General features: G+C 41.1%; 1 protein-coding gene across 1 annotated transcript in view; it reads left to right on the top strand.

Moving 5' to 3' along the window:
* The window catches only part of wnt6b (wingless-type MMTV integration site family, member 6b), a 27,180-nt gene extending 10,970 nt beyond the window's left edge, over positions 1 to 16,210 (top strand). Inside the window, exons 2-4 of the mRNA XM_071512190.1 lie at positions 648 to 868; positions 13,579 to 13,931; positions 15,749 to 16,210. Of these exons, the coding sequence (XP_071368291.1) occupies positions 648 to 868; positions 13,579 to 13,931; positions 15,749 to 16,210 (1,036 nt within the window). The remainder of the gene's footprint in view (positions 1 to 647; positions 869 to 13,578; positions 13,932 to 15,748) is intronic.
* Positions 16,211 to 25,000: the final 8,790 nt, after the last annotated feature.

Genomic DNA, 25,000 nt, shown 5'->3' with positions numbered 1-25,000 from the left:
ATGCCTGTTCAAGAGCCATATAATCACCATGGCTGAAAAGTGGTGGGTAGAGTTGGCAAACGTACCAGCCACAGACAAAATTAGCTAGCATTTGGTTTGTGGCTGGTGCTAATTTCCCACCCTGATGAGTGTGACCGCATTGTTTACTGTGTGCTGAAGTTAAACAGGTGTTGTTCAGCAAGAGGCTTTTCTGCTGTGGGAACTTTCTATTGTATTGTTACTGAGTGACCAACAATTCTATTCTAGCCTGTTCTAACAATCTAGAAGGCAGCATCTAGAGGGCCCATCTATTCTATTCTATTCTATTCTATTCTAACATTGTCCCTACTCTGTTCTATTCTATTCTATTAATGATAATAATAAACATTTTTTTATACTGCTTTTCCAAACAACTGTTACAAAGTGCTTTACAGAACAAATAACATAAATGAGTATATACAATAAAAGAGTAGGTAAAAAAAAAAGGAACTAGAGACAAATGAGATAAAAAAAAAAAAAAGAGACACACAAAATTACAACAGGAATAAAACAGAAGTTTGCAGAAGTGATGTACAGTGTAAAGAATGTCAAGTGTAGAAGTGATGTAAAATGTGATAATGAGCTCTATTCTATTCTATTCTATTCTGACATTGTCCCTACTCTTCCAGGGCGGTGGGCAGCCCACTGGTCATGGACCCCAACAGCATTTGCAGGAAGACGAAGCGCCTGGCGGGGAAGCAGGCGGAGCTGTGTCAGACCCAGCCGGAGATCGTCAGTGAGGTGGCCAAAGGAGCCAGGCTGGGCGTCCGGGAGTGCCAGTACCAGTTCAGGTACCGCCGGTGGAACTGCACCAGCCACAACAAGTACTTTGGCAAAATACTGCAGCAAGGTGAGTGAAGGAGGAAAGGATTTGGCCAGTGTTGCTTTAATGATGACGATAATACTCATTATGCTACAGAAAACACATAAACACATAATATAGAAAACACAACCTTTTGTTGTTCCTTTTTTACTGCTTTGCTTTGGTTTTAAAGTATGTACATGCCGGTACATATATTTTCTTTGACCAAATTAAGCCTGTCATGCTGAAATCCTACATAATGTTGTTTTTGTCATATATCGTCAGCAAACCAATCTTAAGTACAGTAGAATATTGATCCACTATAATAACTTGAAGCTAATGGTTGGACTTTGAGATAATTACCGAGTATTTATTTGAGCCTGTCCTCAGAGGGTTTTTGACTTTTGTGATATCTCAGTTGATCAGTTTGTGGCAGGCAAAATTAATCAATCCATGAAAGGATATCTGGTATGGAGCCCCATTTTACCTGCTGAACAATCGCGAGACAGACAGAAGCTGTATCAAGAATATGTCTAGACAGGACACCAAGCTACATTTAAACACAGATGTAAATGCACTGAATAAGGATTGGAACTGACCAAACTGTCTCCACAGGCCATCCCAGTTGTGGGATTTGGACAAACACTCTTTGTTAGATGATGAGTTTTTGTTAGATGGACTCAAAACAATTAAATAACCCTTTGACGCAGAACTGGTTGATGTAAGAGAGAACATGTTGCCAGTGTCTTCTGTGTGGTTCCCATCAGTACTCCTTCCAAAAAGCTTTGGTAGCGGTGTGAGTGGTTGTTAGAAAACGTCCACGCTTTTACAAAAAGTGTCACGTCCCATTCTTCAGCGGCAAGTACCTTAGGATCTGAACCCATGACCTCACGACCGCAGCCGGCGGCCTTACGTCAGCTTGAGGTCAGATCCTCGTCTGATGGCAGTCCAACAGACAAGGGCAGCTGTTGTGTTTCAGACCAGACATATTCACACTTGACTGACTCTCTCCTCTTCATCAGATGGTGCACGCTCGAAATGATCTTCTAAAATTGCTTTTTCTCTTAACATCTCTCTTAAGATCTCTTAACATCTTCCTCCAGCTCTTTGAAGTCTGTAATATAGCTAATGTCGGGTCACTGCTGGGTCCTTCGCAATTACTGTGTTGGTTTTTCTGTTGTATGATTAGGTTCATAGAGAGCTGTCTGTCTGTTCTTTGCGTGCTACTACAGAGGACCTTTATCTACGTCCTGATAGCGCTGCGTTTTGTCAACAAACAGGGAACATCCAATATTAATACACATGGAGAGTCAAATATGCGTCACGCGCATGTTATTAAACCAATTTTGGTTCTCATTGCTGGAAAACTCCTGTATTGTGCTCACCTAGCGTTAAAGTCACAATAGAATTTAAAATGACTTTTTCATCTTGTAGCTATTTTTCTGTATCATAATATACACCAATTTTGCAAAAAAAATAGTTTTTTTTTCATTTTCTTGTATTTTTATATCAAAACTTTTCCATCCTGGAAAACTGTATATTATTAGTGGTTACTTCATGGTTTACCAGTAGATCTACATAAAAATTCCAACCAATAATACCATCAGAGATTTTTGAACAATCTCTCCCTTTGATCATATAAAACTGACTTTCTCTACTTTCTACTTTCTATACTGCCATCCCAATATTGGAGGACACTTTTGAATGATCCCTCCCTGCATTATGTTCTGCCCTAACATCCTGTTGAAGCCGTAAATATGTAAAATTATAGAAGCATTTCATTGTGACTTTAACTTTTCTTTTTTTCTTTCTTGCTTCTTGTTTGTGAAAGACAGAGGTAACAGAGAAAATGTAATTTGTGTGTGTGTGTGTGTGTGTATGTGTGTGTGTGTGTGTGTGTGTACTTGTGTGTATGTGTGTGTGTGTGTGTGTGTGTACTTGTGTGTGTGCTTATGTTTTGAATATCACATCTTCCTTGAACTGCAAACGGCCATCTGACTAACGGTACCAATTCTATATTGGGGCTTTAAACTGGATCAGTTTCATACTTGAGTGCCAGACCTTCAGTTGTTTATCTAAATTAGTAGTCATTGTTCAAGTCAACCTCACCCTGCATCTATCTTGTGTTAAGACTGCAGGAATTTCAAGGCGCCCCAGTGGCTCACCGAGTAGAGCACGTACCATAAGGCTCAGTCCTTCCTGCAGCGACCAGGGTTCAAATCCGAATTTGCTGCATGTCCTCCTCTCTCCCATACCTTTCTGTCTCTATCAATAAAGCATAAAAATGCCTAAAATAAATCTTAAAAAAAAAAAAAGACTGCAGGAATTTCCAAACAATTCATTCCGGGTGTTGTAGCCACACAACAAGCATGTAAAAAGTGGAACTTCATCTATCACATAAATTTTCTTGTGTTAGTTTTTCTGTAAGGTGGCAATACTACTTTCTCCTGAGACAAAGAGACCAGTGTGTCCAGAATGATTAAAGAGTAAAATAGTAAAATATAAGTGTGAGCTAACTGTTTGCTAGTCCCCAAGACAAAAACCATCGAGAGATGGTGAACCAGAGTTTTGCGCTGCCACAGTCAGAGTCTATAACTCATACCAGGCGAGATCTGTAATCCTTTGTGGTAAAGCTATATTGTTTGGTAACAAGATGTCCTAGGCCTGGCTGGTGGACCAGGGGTATTGGCGTTAAGACGATACCTTATAAAAGTATAGAGGGTGTGCACACTGCTATAAAGAAAATGTCAAGAACGGTGACTACAATAGCCCCATTTTCTCCGTCCTGTTGTAACTGCTGTGAAACAGATTTTAGGATTATGTTGTGTTAATACTGAAACCACTCAAGCACCTGGAAGTCTGGTCCTTTTACCCGAGACGAGTTGGCTAGTGGTTTCCATGGGTCAGCATTGTCTCCTTCTAGGTTTGAATAGGGAAAGTTGGCTGCAGGTGAACGTTTGTGCATTTGTTGCCCATCAGTGGTCAATCACATGCCAGCATTGCTCTATTGTTGCACAGGGGCGTTGTTAGGATTTCAGAACATCCGGGGCTCAGCCCAGAGGAAGTCACAGAACCATAGTAGGGGGCATCCCCGGATCCCCCGGTGTAATTTGACATGAACATACATGGGTGTAAATGAAGCAGCATAGTAAACAGTTTGAGCAGCAGTCTGTACAGGCCAACAGTGATACAGTATATTGTAGTCTGTCTCTCTCTCTCCTCAGGCCTGCCTCCTGAATTCTTCTCACACTTATTTGTCTCCTCCCCTCATCTCTCTTTGTCTCTGTCTCCTCCTCTCTCTTGTTCATTTCAGGTTTTGCAAAAAATGAACAGAGACACAGTTATCAGTTAATATATAACATTTTAAATATATATGATATACAGTATGTGCTCAGATCCAATCCAATCGTAATCCAGTGAGTTATATTTAATCAAAAGTTATATTTCTATATATTTCACTACCTATATCACTATATTACTACAACCTAATAGTGAGCTACTTTGGTTTGTTTGTTACGTATGGAAACTTAACTTTAAGCATAACTAATTTTAAGAAGTAAATTATTTAACCTGTGATGTCCTTCTGTTAGGAAGCTATATGTTGATATTTTCAATGCCACATCAAAGATCACCATGAAAAGCCTAATCCATTCTGAATGGCTGGAGGAGTCTACCAGCATAGTAAAATATACAGAGGCACAAATTAAAAATACAATTTTTAAACATTTTCTCACGTTTAAGGGAAACAATGTCTTAAGTTGAAAATAATATAGATGTTTCATGTGAAGAGAATTAGTTTTTGCATTTAATGTTTAGCAGCCCACATAAGTAGACCTGAATGGGAGGATTCAGTAACTAACTGACTAACCAGCTGACTGGAGAGAAATAGTAACATTTTGTTTACAGTGATCCAATATTATATTGAAGATGTTGAGCTAAAAAAAACAAAACTGCTGTAGCTTGTAGGCATCTAACCATGAAGCTATCAACCAAGTGCCAGTCCAAGCTAACACTCCAGTGTCCATCTGGCCGCCTGTTGGTCAACTCGCCACCACACAGCTGCCACCCACATTTTTGCTGTCTTTCCAGATATGGATAATCAATCACTTGATTAAACTAACCTATAATATCTTACCGTTCTTCCTCTTTTGAAAATGTGAAGAAGATCCATATAACCTGTCTTGTCTTTTCCTGACATTGTGTTTCCTGGCTGTAGCCCACCTTGCCTTCTCTGACCTAGACTAGGACCGACCGATTAAAATCATCCATAACGTAGTCTATTCCTTTAGTTCGACTCAAACTACACGATGACAGATTGGCAGAGCCCCCTACCAAACAGACACACATAGCAAGCAGCGACAAGTGAGTTCGAGTTGTGTCCCGGCATGTACCGCGATGTAGGCTACCCAAAGCCGGGCTTCAAAGCTGGCTCACGTAAAATAACCGGCCCGCTCTGACTACTAACTTGAATTTGCCCCGCACTCTGTGCGGGCAGATCTCTGTAGACAGGCTCACAGCGGAGCGTGGATGGTGAGAAGCGACAGAAATCTTGAACAATGTAAAACTTCACTTAGGACTACATATTAACTGATCAAAAATATTCAGGGCTAATCTCAAAATATTCAGGGCTTAAGCCCCGAAAGAAAGGCCCTGGCAACGCCACTGTTGTTGCATCAATGGCACTGCAGCTAGCTCAATCTTTATCAATTGTTATGGTTTCTGAAAGCAGAGGTAGGGTAAATAAAATACCATTCAGAGTGCTGCGTCGTTGATGAGTAGAGGCACTGCATTAAAATCATTATATTAATTGATTTACTTATTTTTTTCTAAGCTAATGAACATGCAGAATTAGCCTTGAGAGCATCTTCTCTCTCAAGCAAAAGTGCGTAAATTTTCACTCAGAATATGTCCTGGACCATTAAGCTTCAATAACATCATGCCATATTAAAGCACATCAGTCATCCACCAGACCATTATCTGGCTTCACACCCTCAGAACGATTAATAGTATTGATCGATACCTCATGTAGCTGAAAGCAACTCTTAAGAAAAGACCAGTTTTTCTTTCCCCTTCTTTCATTTGAGATTACGACACCAGCAGTGTTTCTCTGACAGAAAGAGGGGGGCAAAGAGAGAAAAAAGAGACAGAGAGACAGAAAGATAGATTGAGAAAGACAGAGAGAGAGAGGGCAAGAATCTACCAGCAGAAGACAGACTAGCGATTAATCATAAATTCCTGCCTGTCTATAAGTGAGGCCAAAGTGCTCCTCTGTTTTGAAGCCTTCGCCCTCAATTACCTGGATCCCTCACTTAATGGTCGTTTGTCATTGACTAGCACCAGTAAATGCCAAAATAAAAGTGCCTTAATAGGGCTTAGAAAGGCTTCAACAGATGATGAAGATAATCTCTCAGAATAGCTTTGTATTTTAATGCCATTTCTCTCAAAGGGGTTGAGTGGACCTCAGTGATGCCATTGACCTCAATTTACTTTATATCTCTCATTTACGCCGGTGTTTAGTTACTGGAAGGTAGCGGTCTGCCTCGCTTCCTCATAGACTTTGTAATTACAGTGGCATTAATGCAAAAACTGCAATTGATGAGAAACAGTTTAGATTTTTGACTGATTTTAACACCAGAAGGACTCTTTGTAAACTTAGGCAGCTTCAATATATGGAATGGTGTTATATGGTATTTTCCTAAAATGTATTTCGCAACATTGCAAATAGGATAGTGATAACAGCCATAGGGAGGCTGCTGCACAAACTAGCTGGCAGAAACATCTTCCTCTGTCTTCCCACTTTGCAAAAATATCCCCAGGCTATTTTCTCCCACTATTCAAACACGTAAACCTCACAGGGTTTCTGTAGTTTTGTTGTGTGTTCGCTGGCTGACTTTGCTCAGAAACGGTCTTTACTTTGTAGCATGTACAATAGAGGCTGTATGTGAGCATGTGTGTTTGAGAGAGAAACACACGGTATAGCTTGTCAGACGGTGAGTGGAGCGTTTTAGATAATATCAAGTGTTACTCTACTGGTACTGATGATGATTCAGACTGTACAGTCAGTGTGTGGGTGTGTGTGTGTGTGTGTGAGAGAGAGAGAGACAGAGAGAGAGAGCCGCATATGTCTATATCACACTGAAGTGTGTATCTGTTATTGGCATCTTTTATTGTTCACAGAGTTGCAAAAATGCTTATAGAAACTCCTCATCTTCACTGTCATTTTATTCATCATGATGATGCGCCGACGATAATGAAGATGATGATGGATGAAAGGCGCTCACTTCAATAAAGCTGGAACAACACACACACACACACACATACACACATTGATGTGGCACACTAACAGTTTGTAATGATTATGACTTACTTGTTCGACTTGCATTCCTCTTTGAACACTTGTGCATGAAGCTACCAGAAGAACGAGAAAGAGAGGCTGAGGCAGGGAGACAGAGAGAGGGAGGATGTGTGTGTACGTGTGTGTGTGTGTGTGTGTGTGTGTGTGTGTGTGTGTGTGTGTGTGTGTTTGTAGGTGAACACGGGGTTTTTAGTTGATTTCACAACATTACTGAAACGCTGCCATTTCATGCCATTACTGCAACAAGTGTGAATGAATGAACATGTCGACACAAGGATGACAACTTATTTTGAATCGGAATCCATGTGTTCTCTTATCTACAATAAAACATTTAACCTTTTACTTACAGTCCTGCTTCCAAAGCAGGTTGGATTTCTGGTTGCTTGTCATTAATTGGTAGTTATTACCATCTTTTCCTTGATCTCCGCTGTGTTCAAATAACACATGAACCCTGGAGCGGTCATGACTAGCAGTGTGGGCCAGCTTAGAGAGAAAATGCTGATAGAAATCAAAGCAAGGATGTTGCTGCTCCACTCTGTTCAATACTCAGGAAAGGCATGTTTCGATTGGTGTGTGTGTGTAATACAATACCGCTGTAGAATAAACACTGACTGTTCCCCTGGGGTGTACAGTGGTTTCTGAGTAATTAAGCCACTCATCAACCATGTCAAAAACAGCATAAAAGAGGAATTTATCTGGTTTTCCCTATGTGATCCTATCTCACACAGACAGACAGACACATGTGGGCCTGCACGCACACACACACACACACACACACACAGGTATACCCACATATATACACATGCACACATCTCTTGCCTGGTATTTAATTGAACAAAGTGAGCGGGTAAAACTTTGGTGCATTTGGCTGGAGAGAGAGAGTGATGTAGTGATTCATACTCAGCTGATAATAAAGCCATCACATTAAGCAATACACAAGTATTTGTTTGATCCAGTTTGATTTGTGTGCTCTTGTATGATGTGGAGTAAAGTCACAATGACCGTCTTGCCTCACACGCTGCGAATAGAAATCAAAATGTCATTCGGTTTTTTCAGCTTGGTGTTGCTGAAACGTTTGGCATCAGTGAAAAAAGTGTTCATGTGGGTTTTACTTAAGGGCTTACATAATCTGAGTCCATTGGCGCATGATAAGACCAAAATCTTCTCTTAGATAATTCTGAGAAACCTAAAATGACCTCATCAGTGTCTGTTTTTGGACTCAGTGTTTCAGGTCATGAGGGTTATGCTGTTGTTTTCTAAGCTAATTTTTCGAGCTAATGGATCACTGGCTGCAACACCAATGATGATGTGGCAGTGAAAGGTGGGATCTAATACTGCCACGCTATTGGTGTAATATAGCAGTGGTGGCACATGATTGGCTTCTATCAATCAAAGTTACCGAAAAGTTCTAGCCAACTTCCTTCAGCTGGCAAAATGACCACTGTCAACACTCACTGTCTCGATTACTCTAAAAAGAATTAACTTTCAACAACTAGTTTCTTCAGTTCATTGTTGTGTGGATGCTTAGTAAGAGGTTCAATACGTAGGTCACATGTCACATCAGGACAAATACATCTGTGTTTCAAACTGTGTCTTGGTTGTTTCGCTTTAAAGCAACAACTCATTCACAGCCTGTTTGCCAGGGATGCGGTGGGCACTGACAGACATGTTTTTGTGTATGCCAGAATAAATTTTAATCTCAAATGACACTACATGACACTATATTTTCATAATATTTACAAAGGATTACCTCTTTCTGCAATGCATCCCCGAGTATGTGACTTGTCGTATCATGAAATGCTGTTTTAGGCTGAATGCAGTACAATATATGGTGTATCTAACATGTATTGACTAGAAAGACTTTGCTGTCTTAATGTTTAGACGGTAAAAGTGTGTGATTTTATGTTTTTGCATGTTCTTGTGGTTGTGCATGTGTGTGTGCATGTGTGCAAATGTGACTTTTTATTTTTTACATTAGAGATCTGATATTTCTCCAACCCTGGAGTGTTTCATCCCGTTATGGACACATCATACAGTACTAACTGTTCAATACAATTTTAATAGTTGGAAAACAACAACAAAAAAAAGATTAGCCAGTGAATTTCAGAATAAATTTAAGTTTAAATGCTATATGTGCATGCTCATAATATTTCTGTGTCTGGACTGTTTGGTTGTTTTCCAGACAACTAATTTCAGTTTTAACACCCCAGACCCCCTGCATCACTGCCTGAAAGACTGAGTATTAAAAGAATATGTGCTAATTCCTGCAGAAGGGCCTTCTGGCATTAGGAGCAGACCTAGACAGGCCCAGGCACCTGCCGTGGCAGAGAATTTGTTTGGAATTCATGTCTCCGAGGAAAATATGAAAGAGGGTGCCTCAAATCATAAGATTTTTGATACCTTCTTTTACTCATAACCCATACCCTTCTTCTCATACTATCTCTCTGTCTCTCTTTCAATCTTCTGCTCTCTCATTGTTGTGCCTCATAGTCTTTTTAGGTCTCTATTTCTGTCTTCAGTGTTATGTGTCTATTTCTCACACTCTTTTCCCCAATTTTTTGTCCAGTTTGTGAGGGTTGTGAAGCAACCACTTCCTTCACACGAGAATCCCATGTGCTTTATGTGATGAGTGATATTTTGCTCCTGGTTAGCGAGACTTTCAGTTGTTACCATGAAAAAATAAATATAAGTGTATAACTGTATATCTTAATTTTGCAATGCTAATGAGCTCAAATTATACATACTTTTGCTAAAATTATACATTTGCCTTGTGAAATTTTCCTTTTGATGTGAGTATATATACTGTAGTTAGGGACATCGGGACATCCATGCTTTTAACATTATTAGGGACCCAACCATTTGGGACACAGCTTGTGTCATTATCACCACATGTTGCTAATAATGAGCTGTGTATTGCAAAAGTAACACATGTGTCCCTAAGTAGACACAGGGATGAGTTGAAGATGACACATCTTGATCTGTTCTAGCTCCTGGAAAGAACAGTGGGAACAGTAAGGTGTGGTCTTGCCTGAGCTGCAGGGAGAGTGTACAGCATGCACACACACACACACACACACACACACACACACACACGCACACACAGTTTGCAGAAATGCACCAGACGTACAGCCATGCGCTTGCAAACTCACATATACGGTAGACAGTTGAACAGTTTATTTAATGCTTTGTCAATCACAGCCAATCCCAAACAAACAGTGAAGCCATGAAAATAAACAATTGGCAATAATGTGTGCTCGTTTGACAGGCATTACGAAACACAAAACAATAGGCAAGCTGACTATTTATGAAATGTAATAAATGCTTAAACTCTACATAAAGTACACACACACACACACACACACACACATGCATGGACACACACACATACACGCGCGCTTACACAATTTTTTGCCTGTATTGGAGACATCTCTGGGTGTTGGGGTCTACAGCTGGTATTGATATCACGGCGGGCTGGTGTGTGCAGGTCTCGTCGCACGCCACCCATTCCCTGTGTGTGTGTCTGTGTGTGAGTGTGTGTGTGTGTCTCTGTGTGTGTGACCATTCCTAATGAATCCCATTCACTGAATCATGCGATATGGAGTTGGCAGTGTTGGCGGCGGTGACTGCACGCTCACCGCCTTCCAGCTCACAGAAATAAAAGTCCTTCACTTAGGCTCCATCCACACAATAGCCTGCTAAGTGCCTGCTCACACACACACACACACACACACACGCGCACACACACACACACACACACACACAGTCCCTAGTCCCCCAGAGCAATCTATCTAGACAGAGTTCTGCCATTGAAATCATTGCGGGCCCCAACAGTTCCCACTGCTTGCTTCCTGATAGAACGTTATGTTTCCAAGTAATAAATACAGCTCCAGCCTTCTTTATTGCTTATGATAAATTTTTTGTGTTAGTTTAGTTTAGTTCATTTACTGTAATCCCAGGAAGTAATAACAGAGGTTTAAATAAGTGTGAGATCACTCGAGGTGTTGTTTTAGATGTCAATTTTGCCAGTTTTTGCTGCTGTCCTGCCTACAGTAATATAGTATTATGGAACAAAAGAACAGTCAGGTTTTGATTATGGGTCTTTAAACAATGACAGCAGCAAAAAAGACTAACTTAAGCTCATTTTCCCAATACCTATGCTTATATTGTGATAGCAGTACACACTGCGTCTATATTTAAAAAATAAGAAAAGGATGAGTGAGGCATTTACCAGACACGTGACTCAAGTCATTTGGTCCAAGTCTCAAGCAAGTCCCAAGTCATTTTTTCTTGGGCAAGTCAAGTCAAGTCAAGTCACAGGTTGTCAAGTAAAGTCGAGTCAAGTCCTTAGTTAAGGCAAGTCAAGTCCCAAGTCAAGTCCCTTTTTTTTTTAACGTTAGCAAGCTACGGAGTTGTGAGAAAACAGATTGTATCATATCAGGCTAACGTTAGCTAGGAGAGAACAGATTGTATCTGGCTAACGTTAGATAACATCAGCCCTCACAGACACTTACCGATCCGAATGAGTCTTCAAATGACGAACAAAGTTTGATGTTGTAGTCTGGCTGTCAGAAATCTTTGATGAGCAGGTCTTGCATTCAGCAGTTTGCCTTTTTCCTTCACATGTGACATTTTTTAATCTGAAAGTGATGACTCTTGGCACAGTCGTGGCCGCCATGATGATGGTGATCTGATCTGATCCATAGACCGTATAAAGATCTGCTCATACTGTGTGTGTGTAACCACCAGAAATACGAAATACTCTAGAGCGGGAGGGTGTAACAACTAACGAGTGCTTCTCGTTGAAAAAAACGTCAGGTAGCGAGGAGTTTGACAGACAGGGTAGTCATCCAATCATGACAATGCCATTCCCAGTGTGCGCTCGCATACCGGGTAACGTTACACACTACAGACACTTGTAATGTGAACATTGACAACGTTGAACATTTTAATATTTTATATTTAATATTTAAACTGAAAACATAAAATGAACACAAACAAGTAATTCGAGTCATAATGTCTCAAGTCAAGTCACGAGTCTTTAACTTCCAAGTCCAAGTCGAGTCTCAAGTCTTTCTGTCAAGTCAAGTTGCAAGTCATCAAAACAGTGACTCGAGTCGACTCGAGTCCAAGTCACAATGACTCGAGTCCACATCTCTGGCATTTATAAAGGGACACTCTAGAAACAATGAAACTCTTTTATCTCGGGCCAATAGGTCTCTCAAATCCTTTCTCAGCAGCTCTTCTCTTTTAGAGAGAAGCACATAACAATAGCTGAGAATAAAGATGTGTTGAGCCAAGGGTGAGAATGATGTTGAAGCCTTAGGCGAGGACAGAGGATCAATTTGCAGTTGTGGTTGGACATGCCTTCAGCCAGGAGTGCTAAGCCCTGCGCCAGAAATAAACCCGCAGCTGTGGTGTGTGTGTGTGTGTGTGTGTGTGTGTGTGTTTGTCTGTCTGTGTGCGTGCGTGTGTGACATAGCCGTCCTATCAGCACTACAAATACAATGAGGCTTGAGATCACAGTAATGGACCAGGATTGAGAGAGACCTGCTTTGATCTTGCTACATACAGTTGAGTTATTGACTGTCTGGATGGACTGACAGACACTTGGCTGGCTGGCTGGCTGGATGGTGGGTGGATGGATGGGAGGGCAAATGAATGAATGGATGAATGAATGAGTGAGTATGTGAACATCCACGTCTGCACATTGCCTCTCTGTCTGCTTGTGTGCATTGTTAAATCTGGATGGTTCATACTTTATTCCCAAACACAAAACTGTGGCCCTGTTTAAACTATCCTGCTGTAACAGTTTCAGACTGCCATTATTAAAATTAGTCTGGTGGTTTACTGTCCTGCCTCTGGAGTTGGAATGGGTTATTAATGCACATTGTTCTTCATTGCAGTGAAACTGTTTTTTAAAGTTATAATACAGACATTTTCATATAAGTAAATGTCCATTTTGCTCTCTATCACTGTACACAACCAATTAATCAACCTATACCCAGTTCATGAAAGCTTTTACATTAGCTGTCAGGTAGGTGAGGTCTGATGCACAGCAATGGATGCATTTTGTTTGCAGCAGTAGCAACAGTGGTTTGTTTGGAATAAATAGAGGAAGGATTGGGTAGTTAGAATGTGGAGCGGTAGCTGATATAGCTGAATAGACGAAGAAAAGAGCACCACCTACAGAAACTCAAACTTCATCAAGAGAAACTCCAAGGAAAAAGACGTCACAGTACTGGATCTCTGAGTGACATATAACCATAATGAAACCATAATAAATATCTCCTATATTTATTTACATCACTTAATCACCTTCATGTCTCTCCGTCACTCTATCTCTTGTATCACAGTGACTTTTTGTGCAAACTAAACTTTACCCCCTCTCTCTTGTCCCATGTAGATATCCGGGAGACGGCGTTCGTTTACGCCATCACAGCGGCAGGTGTGACCCACGCCGTGACGCAGGCCTGCAGTATGGGAGACCTCCTGCAGTGTGGCTGTGAGGCCACCAGGAGCAGAGCGCCTCCGAGGCCCCCATCCTCCTCTTCCTCCTCCTCCTCCTCCTCCTCCTCCTCCTCCTCCTCCTCCTCCTCCTCGTCTGGGGAGGGGGTGAAGTGGGAGTGGGGGGGCTGCGGAGATGATGTGGAGTTTGGTTATGAAAAGTCGAAACAGTTTATGGATGCCAAGAGGAGAAGGGGCAAGAGCGACATCAGGGCGCTGATTGACCTGCACAACAATGAAGCTGGGCGGCTGGTACGTATGATGTCATGTTTTGTTTTGTTTTTTGTCTATTGTGTCTCATTCATTCAAAGGGACCAAAATATTACAAATACTGCTGTATATACACTGAGTACCAAAATAGCAGTAATATATTTAAATACCGTTCATATAGTTGTTCATATTCTCAGGAAAACTCTCAGGATTTTTTTTGTCTTTCAAATCAACAATATGCTTTCACTATCACACATTCCTACATCTGAATTATGCAATGCTTATTCCTTTTATGATTTTGTCACCTATGCTGAGAAGAACCAAGTTTAAAAGTGATTTCAAAATAGAAAAATATGTATTACAACAGGAAGGTATTAGACCCATAAAAGAACATTTTATATCATTTAACTTTTGGCATGAGAAGATTGCCCAAAGTGGGAAGATATGATTTTGGAATGAGTACTCTATCCTTGCAGTTTCTGTTTCCATTTTGAATGGATTTAATTGAAAATGAATTGACCCCAGTCCTGCTGCAGTTCAAGAAAGAGTGAATATTAACCCCTACTGTACTAAACGTCTGATGTTTCACTTTATACTCTAGGATTTTAGGAACAAAAGCATTGCTTGTCTTATGGAATGTTCCATCATTCCACGAACATGCAAAAGAGAAAGACATCGCCCCCAGCCATATTTGTGTAGCGCCGTAAGCCGATATTCTAACAAGAATCAAGTTTCTGAAACACAAAAACAAGAGCGTGCCACACATTTTGTTTTCAAGCCTCCAAGGCATATTCCCAGCCCTTGTAGAAGTTTAAAGTTCCTCTTTGTTGCTCACTCTACTCTCATCTGTGTTCACCTCGTGAATTATGGCCACGGCAAATCAACATCCTATTGGAAAAGTGGAGATAGCAACTTTTTTGCTCTCTTTTCGGAGAGGTTAATAATACGGTTTAGCTCTGAAAGTCTCTCATTTGCTTAGTGCTGTCAGTCTTTTGTTGGTCCCAGTTTGTTACACCCACTTGTAGAAATGCTGACACACACACAAGCACGCAAACTCACGCACACGGTTGTGACACACTCCTCAGCAGGGGTCAAAGACAGGTAGACAGAGGAGAGGAGAGGAGAGGAGATGAGAGGAGAGGAGAGGAGAGGAGAGGAGAGGAGAGGGGGAGAAATGGGGAATAGGCCAATTATAGCATTAGTGAACATAACAGCATTTAGAGCATAACAAGAAACCTTCACACAAATGCACACACACACACTTAAAGAGGTTGAGAAATAAGCATGCTGTGTGCAAATGTCTGTGCATGTGTATGCGTGCGTGTGGGTACATGTATGCATGTTTGGCAAGTGTGTGTGTGTGTATGTGTGTGTGTGTGTGTGGGTTTCTGTAAGGGCGTGCGCGTGTGTGTGTGATGGGTTAATTATGTGCAGTATATAAGTGAATGATCTGTTGTCAAGGCTTGTTAGATGTAGGAAGGCCAGAGGCAACATGGAGGGAGAGGGGGGTTGGGGAGTTAAATTCCTTCTGAATAGCGTCTGCTTTTATCTCACCTATCTATCTGTGTGTGTGTGTGTGTGTGTGTGTGTGTGTGTGCGTGCATCAGTGTCTTTATCTGTAATATATTGTGAAAACATAATAATAAATTACATCTTTAGAGCACTCTTCATTTGTTAAAAGCAGCATTGCTTCACTTTAGGTACAAATTAAACATGTTTCTTTTTTTCCTTTTTCCCCTCTTTTTTCTCTCTTTTTTGGTCTCTCTTTCTCTGTTTTTCTCCTTCCCTCACCCCACTTCACCCATCTCCCCTCTCCCCCCATCCCACCACCCATCCATCCACCCCTTCCCCCCTCCCAGGCGGTGAAGCTCTACATGCGGACAGAGTGCAAGTGTCACGGCCTGTCGGGCTCGTGCACGCTGCGCACGTGCTGGAAGAAGATGCCCCACTTCCGCGAGGTGGGCGACCGCCTGCTGGAGCGCTTCAACGGCGCGTCCAAGGTGATGGGCGGCAACGACGGCAAGACCCTGATCCCCGTGGGCCAGAACATCAAGCCGCCGGACAAGCAGGACCTGATCTACTCCGCCGAGTCGCCCGACTTCTGCCTGGCCAACCGGAAAACCGGTTCGCTGGGGACGCGGGGGCGCATGTGCAACAGCACCGCCATGGACGTCAGCGGCTGCGATCTGCTCTGCTGTGAACGCGGCTACCGGGAGGAGACCGTGGTGTTTGAGGAGAACTGCCTGTGTCGCTTCCACTGGTGCTGCGTGGTCCAGTGCAAGAAGTGCTCGGTCCGAAAAGAGCTCAGTCTCTGCCACTGAGGTTGAGATGAGAGAATTAACTGGTTAATTATAATTATAATTATTTCAGTTACTCTTTGAGGTTTTGCTTCAGTTTGGCTAGTGTGCAAGAAGGATGGGGTTTGGACTTCTGATGGAGATCCAATTTTTGGACCAGGCAAGATCAGATATTCCCCAAAAATTGAACTCATTTCAAGTAGTATTTAACCCCAGTTCTGGTGATTTGGTTGCCAGAGCTTTGGACAGGACATTTCCAGAAAGACATAAAAGGAGCTGGCCAAAGGTTAAAAAAGGCACAAAAATGGAACCACATGGAAACAATGGCATTCCTACTTTAAAAAAGGGGACTAAAAGAAGTTAAAATGTCTTTTCATTTGCGAACTACCACCTTTCTAATACAGTTTCTTGTTTATGAAAAAAGGACCAAAGAAAGAGAAAAAGGAGTTGACTCATTTAAAACATATTTGTATTTCCCATGTGAAAGAAGAGGAACTAAACTTGAAGTTTCTGAAAAAATAACTCTGTGTGACAAGCTGGCGAAGTTTGTCAGTTTCTCCTCCATCTACGTCCAGTTCAACAGCAGAGCTTGATCTGGACTTCTATCCAAAACCAAAGCTGAGTTTCAGGTATCAGCCTGTGCTGATACACTGAATTTGCCGTGGAATTTCTTTAATTTCATAAGATGGCCACTAATCTAAAACTGAGAGATGTAACACTGACAATTATGAAACTTTCTAAGCCTCTTCATTCATTTTTTACGTCCTGGAACTAAAATTTCTCAACTATACATGTTTTACATAGATGGCTCTAGCCACTCTTTACAGAAACATTTCATATCTATAGTATGCTGTAGTATCTAAGATGGCTTGTAGACTTAATTCTGGCTCCAATTCCATTACTTTCAGCTTAACTTTGACTTCTAAAAGACATCTGTGTTCATACATGAACAACTGTCACCAAACGGTGCACTGTAATGTCAGTTGGGATTGTGACAGCTGCTCATCCTAATTGTTGTCTCCTTTAATGATGCTTTGCCGGAAATCAAAGTGTCTAATATAGTTAGACGGAGGAGCTCTGAACATGTCATGGGAGTCTGTCTTAGGCCACCAGGGCAACACAAATGGCTGCATCATCTCTCTCTGTCCTCTATATTATTGAGCTGTCTACAGTGGCTGCCTGGGATGACCAAATGATAATTTTCGTACAAGAGTAGAGATCCATGCAGAAATTGAATAGGATTTGTTAATTTTCGCCATTTTGCATCCCTGTTTGAATTAAACTGAATGCTTGGTAGAAAGGATTGAACAACCGTACAACTGTAGCAGCTGCAACATGAAGAAAAAAACTATAACCCCATTTTAGATCCACAGCCGAGTTCTGCAAATTAGAAGAGCGAGTATCACATTGCAGAGATACATTTTCCATTTCAGGCCCCAGAACGCTTTCAAGTAGTATTGGGCAGCTTGCTGACAAAGATCTGGCCAATAGTTTAATTTCTCTGAACATTATTCTCTCTGGTTGATTGATAATTCTCACTTGGCCTCAGAGCAGACTATCTATACACGTTACCCCCAAAATCTATGTTTTCTTTTACCTAAACCCACAGGTCTAGGGTTCTTCATACTCTTCTAAAAAGCACCCATAACAAACCAAATTTGGTACAATCTAGTAGTAGTTGAAATCAAAATGTCAAAGTCTGTCAGTCCCCATTCATCAGAAGCAAATGTTTGTTTAGCACAATAACTCAAATTACAGTACGGCCGCAGTAGGACACAGTAGTCCAGGCATATTTTCATTTTGTCATGGAACAGGCATGCCAAGTACAAAAAAAAAATGCTTTTGCTTCCTACGTGTTGTTTTGTTTTCTACTACTGTGTCAGAAACACATGAGAAAGGGAAATTTTGTCACATTTATCGCTTTTGGAGGATGCTATCAACACCGTGTTTGCGGGTGTGGAGTTGACCTGCCAACAAAGACTGTTATTTATATAAAGATACGATGACAAGACTACTCACTTCCATCTCTCTCAAAAGCACTTTGGATACGGCCGCCATGGACTTCCCACTAGTTTGGCATTAAAACCTTTGTGTTTTTTTGGCTGTTTCTTCTAAACAAAAAGAAAAACTTTTTTTTACATGACATTGTTTTGGTATCAAGAAAAAGTATGATGTATTTTGTTTATCTCTTATGATATACAGGGCTAATGTAATAATGCACTTTCGATGTTAGCTTTTGTTTGATATGTGCATGTATGTGTGCGTGTGTGTGTGTGTGTGTGTGTGTGTGTGTGTGTGTGTGTGGATGGGTGGGTGGGTATGCATGTGTGCAAGTTGGCCAGTTATCACCATATCCTTCAACTGACAGTAACTCCAGACTTTTATATATCTTTAAGTTGTTGTCAGATGTTAAGTCAGATGTTAAACTGCATTATGTTGGTTATTGAAAGCACACTGCTCTTCAACTTTGACTCTCTGTCTTTGCGTTAGGCAGATAAGATCTCTTGTTTGTTGCTTGTTTTGAGGGGAAGAACATTAATATCCCTCCAGTGTGATAGACGTTTACTCCTAAAGCTTGTTTCCCATAAACCTATCATGTCATCTCAGTTACACTACAGTTTTACTACTAGACAATGTAAGTATACTAAACTATGTTACTATACTGCTTCAACTTGCTCTGTTTAGCCTGTTGTCTGAGTCTTCTCGCAGTGTTCTTTTACACTTTGGCTGCAGAACCGTCTCCTTTTGATCTTCCAGTTGGGTGTTTATGTTTCAGGGAGCTATCATGACACAGATCTGGGCCAACTTTCCCAAAAAGAATCTTATTACATCAGGTCATCGATGTTCATTGATTTGTAAAGGAATAAAGACGAGAGCAGCATATGGTTTCAGTTCCAAGTTTCACTTACTTGCTTTAAAGTAGCTGAAATAATCAGCTACTAAGAGAAAGGATCCAAATTGATCTTGGGAATGTGTAGAAATCCAACATTGTTTTGTTTCTAAACAAACTGATGTGAGAAAGCTACCAGTTCTGTCCCATCTGAGGTGCTCAAGGAGCCTAGATGTTTTAATGAAAAGCCTGCATTGTTTTGTAGACAGCATATTTCAAGGCCAAATCACTCTTTGATCAATGACAATTACTGCAAGCTTCAGGATGGCTGTAATGTGGGCAAGTGAGTGGGTGTTCAAAATCCTGAAGCCCTTGTAAATTTATAGGGAAAAGTTGTAAGTGCAGCTTAGCTCAGTTGTAATTGTTCAATCAGGTGAGCCTACAATTATGATATATATACATACTGTATATATTTTCTAAGATCAAAACCCAAGGCCATTTATATGAACGAGGCACCAAGGTTTCATGTTTTGCATTTAGGACTCAATTTTGCCCGGTGACCCAGCAAAAAAGTGTGATCATTAGGCCATTTGGCCAGATCATTATCGTTAGGCCTTTCATTATCATGTGATCAATTTTATAGCATTAATAACAAACTGAAAAGCAACTGAGTATTGCTGTGGACAACATGCATTGGATTAAGTTCAATGAACTTACCAACCCAGTCACACACACGTTATGAAATGGGCACACCTTATCAGAACATTTGGTGGTGCGGGTGTGAGGATGTCCACTACTGTGTTCTGGAAAAACAGCAAATCTACCAATGTAAGCCGGTCACATGCCCACTGCTAAATCTGGCACGACTCCTTATCAGTAAATGTCATTTCACTAGTGTTATAGCTGTGATTGATTCAGTGTGATTAATCACTACTTGCTTTTCAGTTTGTTATTGTTGCTGCCATAATGTAATCAAAGTCATGCAAGGCCTCATGCTATTGATCATTATCAGAAATAGTGAAACTACTCCCATAATAAGTTAAAGCCATTTTTCTGATGTTTAGGGCTCATGTTACATTTTTACATCCCTAATTGTTATGTTGCTACAACCTCTGTAACTCTCCTTGAATGGGAATAGCACAAACACTCACATTGGTGCTGAACTGATTTTGTGTACTTATGTTTCACTGACCTGTCAAAGTAATGTGAACCTGAGACCATTTATATGTATAACATGTTAAATCAAGAACAGTCCATCTCATTCAAACATGATTCTGTCCAGGTTTGGGGGACAGAAAACCAGAACTCAGCAGACAGAGGGAGCAAGAAGAGGGAAGACATAAATATATTTTATTACCAATATGGTAATATGGCAATAGTCCACAGCAGAGTGATAACATTACCATGACAGTTGCTATATACTGCAAACCAGCCTTTGGCCAGTCTCAACTATGCTACATTAACTTCAAACAGCCACCTGTTCACAGTGGAAATGTTACAGAGTTCATCATTTGGAATTATTTAAAGACATATTGTCCAACATTTGTTTTTGATTTCTGAACTCACGCTGTCTGTTTTTTTTGTATTTTACCGAAATCATTTCATATCTGGATGTTATGCTGCAATTTCATAATGCAGAAATGTATAAACTGACTACAGTTTGTGTCTCACTTTCAAAAACTGTTCAAATAAAAAGTAAATTGTTACTTTCCTTAAACATCATTATTTATATCTATCTATCTTTGTCTGTCTGTGTGTAATGTGCAATATTTCTTTGTCCTGTACTTGTCAAGACATTGTCCTGTCCACCCAAATGTAGAAAATTTGCTGTAGATAGATAGATAGATAGATAGATAGATAGATAGATAGATAGATAGATACTGTAGATAGATAGATAACTTTATTGATCCCAGGAGGGACATTGAATTGTCATAGCAGCCAAGATACATTAAAAGACAGATAACAAGATACATTAAAACTTAATCACTGTAGTACAAGGCATCTGCAAGAAACCATATCTTGTTAGACAACCCTAAAAGACAAAGGGAAACACACAATCATAAGTTTTTTGAATGTAATAGTGATTAGAGAGAGGGAAAGGAGCAACGAGATTGTGTTTCGATGGAGGAATGATGAGCAGTAGGAGATAGTATCCCTCATGGTAGCATAAATTCTGAAATGCAACCTCCTTAATAACTGTTACAGGGAAATGTGAGGTGAAACAAAGTGCCCACATACATAAAACATCTTAGCATGTTCCAGTAGATTTGAACCCATTCATTAGCAAATTGAACCATGAAGATCCTCAGCTGCACCTAGCATTAATGATTTCCTCTGAGCATTAAGATCCCCATGCAGAAAAGACACAGGTGGTTCAGAAAAATCGGCACCCAATCTTTCTTGCAGGTATTTTCAGATAACATATTTTATCTGTGTACTAAGGCTTTCAATGTCAAGTGTAATTCACACTTGAGTTTAACTGTGGCTTGGAGCCCAATCCAGATAAAAAATCACAAACTCATATCTCTCATACTTCCTATGTGAGACAAAATACTGACTATATCCTCCAAGAAGGGGCCGGGATTTCAACGTGCCAAACTTTATATAAACTTTAAACGTTTACAGTCTAATTTAATAACATCTTATATCACTTTTTCCTTCCAGTGGCCTTCCAGACATGGTGCGAGTGTTGTTCTATGTGCCTTTTTTTCACACGGGCGTGGGGTTTTCACCTCAATGACGATTTTCACCTAACTAGATCCTTTCCACACCTCTGCCTCAATTCGATCCTTTTGCCACTCAGCAAAAAGAGGTGTTGTTTCGAGTTATTTATGCTGTTGAAAAGAAAAGGAGGAAAAAAGAAAAGAAAAGTGGGCCTGTATTAGTTTGAGCCGTGCAAGTCGACACAAGTTCATATTTTCCAGGAATTTGTTGCACAGTGTGTGTGTAGCGGAGTCGAGCCAGCAGTTGTGTTTAAGGCACAGAGAGGTAGGCCATACGGGGAAAACGCCATGGGGCCTCCTCTCCTCTCCTCTCCTCTCCTCTCCTCTCCTCTGGACTTGGCTCCTCTTTTCCCGTCTTATCTTTTCTTTACTTATAATGCGCTCACTATCTTTATTCTGTCCACACCTCCCGCCTTTTTCTAAAATTTCCTCCCTCATCCTCTCCTCTCCTCTCCTCTCCTCCCCTCTCCTCATCTCCTCCTCACCTCCTCTCCTCCTCTCCTCTCCTCTCTCCTCTGTCTTTAAGCTGTGCAGGCAGTCAGTGCTGCATGGGCAAAGCCAGAGAAAATAGACAAGAGAGCAGATAGATTTATTGGAGCATTGGTATAAATATAGTTGCCTGTCGACATCTGTGTGTGTGTGTGCAAGTGTCTGCATGTGTCTGTCTCTGTCAGTCAATGTGTGTGTGTGTGTGTGTGTGTGTGTGCATCCATATGTGAGTGCATGTGCAGGTGTGTGTGTGTGTGTGTGTGTGTGTGTGTGTGTGTTCATCCATATGTGAGTGCATGTGCAGGTGTGTGTGTGTGTGTGTGTCTGTGTGTGTGTGTGTGTGTGTGTGTGTGTGGCCAGGTTAGAATGGGTGTATTTTTCCATGTGTCCCTCTGAGTACAGAATAGTGCCTGAGGAATGCAACGCCGTCCCTACTGGAGATGAGTTTGTCTCTGCCTGTACTGATTGTTAAGTGCACACACTACACACACACACACACACACACACACACACACACACACACACACACAATACATGAGCACAGACATACACAAAGCATTAATGAGGGGTTGCCACTGTAAATGGATCTACAGTGTCTTGGTGCAGACAGTAATTTCCGTAGATCAGTCAGACAGAGTCCTGCTATTTCTTATCTACTACAGTAAAGTCTTGGTGGTCCGCTGCTTTTATTTACCATGCATTTACCATATGTGCATGTTCGGTTAGAGAGAGAGAACGAGAGAGAGAAAGAGAAGGATAGACATGGTTATATGAAAGTGAGAAATGAGTGAGCCAGCGAGGGGAAATGAGGGACAAGGGAGGGAAAATTAATGAACAGAGAAAGAGAAAAGGAGAGAGAGACTGAGAGAAAGATAACGAGAGAGAGAGAGAGACAGAAAGAGAGACACAGGAAGAGAACTTAGAGGTAACCCGACACTATAATGCCCTTCCATTTGTGTGAACTCCTCCGATCCTCTATCAATCTAGCAGTGAGATGTTGCTTACACAAAGGGCACATCTAGAGATCAACTCTGTGTGGGGTTTCATCTGATACCAATGACTGTAATTATAGGAGTGGGAGAGAGAGAGAAAGAGAGAGAGAGAGAGAGAGAGAGGGGAGGGGGGCGCAGAAACATGTTTAATCCAAACCCTGAAGTGAAGCAATGTTACATTTTACAAATGAAATATGCTCGAAAAATGCAATTTATCATGCTTTCAGGATAGAGACAAACACACATTCACACACATTTGCACACGTGCGCGCGCACACACACACACATGACCTCCACTTTGGCTCGGTGTGTTTGGAAGAGACAGTGATCTTTATGAGTTAATGCAGGCCCTGGAGGTGATGGCTCAGCTGCTGCCTAAGTTCCACGGCCCACCCAACTAGGCTGCTAGTGGTAAGAGATTTAATAGCACTAGTCCATTTTGCGTACAACATTGCATCTCTTCTTTTTAGGCATGGTTTGCCTCAGGACCAAAGGTGATGATTTTTTTTTAAAACAGGATGGGAGAGAACCACATAATGTAATGTAGAAGTAGAGCCCGTACCCTTAAATGACATTTTAGAACGATAAAATATATCAGGAGAACTTCACATACTGTAGCTTATCATGCAAGGGTTGTTTCTACGTATGAGGCGATTTGTGTGTCAAGCCAGATGAATTGGTGTGCAGATAAAAGCACATCTAGGGTAATTCAAGTAACCAAAACTAATTTCTAACATATTTCTACCAATTAACCAATTTCAAACTTATTTTTTGGCCAAATTTCACTGTGAAAACAGAAGAAGCATGTCCGCCAATACTGTTGAAACATTGTTATGTGTGTCTTAATAAATTGCATTTTGGGAGCAACAGTGTTGGCGGACGTCCTTCTTCTATTTTCATTATTGATATCCTGCACCTGATGAAACTGAATGTGCACATTCTCAACATTTCACTGAACCTTTCTTAAGAAACTTAAAGATCCAGTGCAATAATTTAAATCAGGAAAAGTTAGATGTTGATTTCTAACACAGTGAGCATATTTTTATTTTTTAAGTTTTTGATGTTTAGATGGTATAAAGCTCGTAGGACTGAGTGAGAGCCTAGAATTCCACTGCAGGCCAATATTTCTATCTTTGGGAACAAATATCCAGTGTTGGAATTCAGTGTTGGCACTCAGCAACAATGGAGGCATGGAGATTTTGGCTAGTTTGGCAAGTAGCAGGCTGGCTATTGTTTGACAGACTATGGGACACCTGGGCCATGTTCAAACTTTGCACCGTATTGCTATGGTACAAAACGTTCACTCCCAACGGTGTGAAACATTTTGCATTGTATTTTCATGACACGCCTGTCACGGCAATAACAACCCATAATAACAAACGCTTTGCAACAGGATGTTCTTATGCACTGCTGTTTCCGTTTGCTATGTTTTGGGGCGATTGAACGCTCCCCTGCATACTGTTGACCAATCAGAGGATTCATTAAAACCTGGGTGTAGGTGACATCATTTACACCAGGAAGTAGAGTGGTATTTTAAATCTTTTGGATTCTGCTGACATCCAGAGGGAGAGTTTTTCAAACGGCATTAGCCAAATTTTCACAATACTGAGGTGCCCTTGAGCAAGGCCCTTAACCCCAACCACTCCAGTGGAGCTGCTCAGTGCTCAGTGGCCAGCAGATCAGACTGTGGTTGTACTGGTCAGCTTCCAGGTGTGAATGTGTGTGAATGTGATCAGGGCGTTCCTGAAAAAGAGAGCATTGCTCTCAGTGAAACTCCCCC

This window comes from Centroberyx affinis, unplaced genomic scaffold (assembly GCF_046629955.1).
Source record: "Centroberyx affinis isolate AG114_WGS23_722 - 3 ecotype Tasmania unplaced genomic scaffold, CSIRO-AGI_Caff_v1 ptg006143l_1, whole genome shotgun sequence".
NCBI lineage: Eukaryota > Metazoa > Chordata > Actinopteri > Beryciformes > Berycidae > Centroberyx > Centroberyx affinis.
The sequence above is the reverse complement of the archived record's forward strand: the minus strand, read 5'-3'. Positions and strand labels throughout refer to the sequence as shown.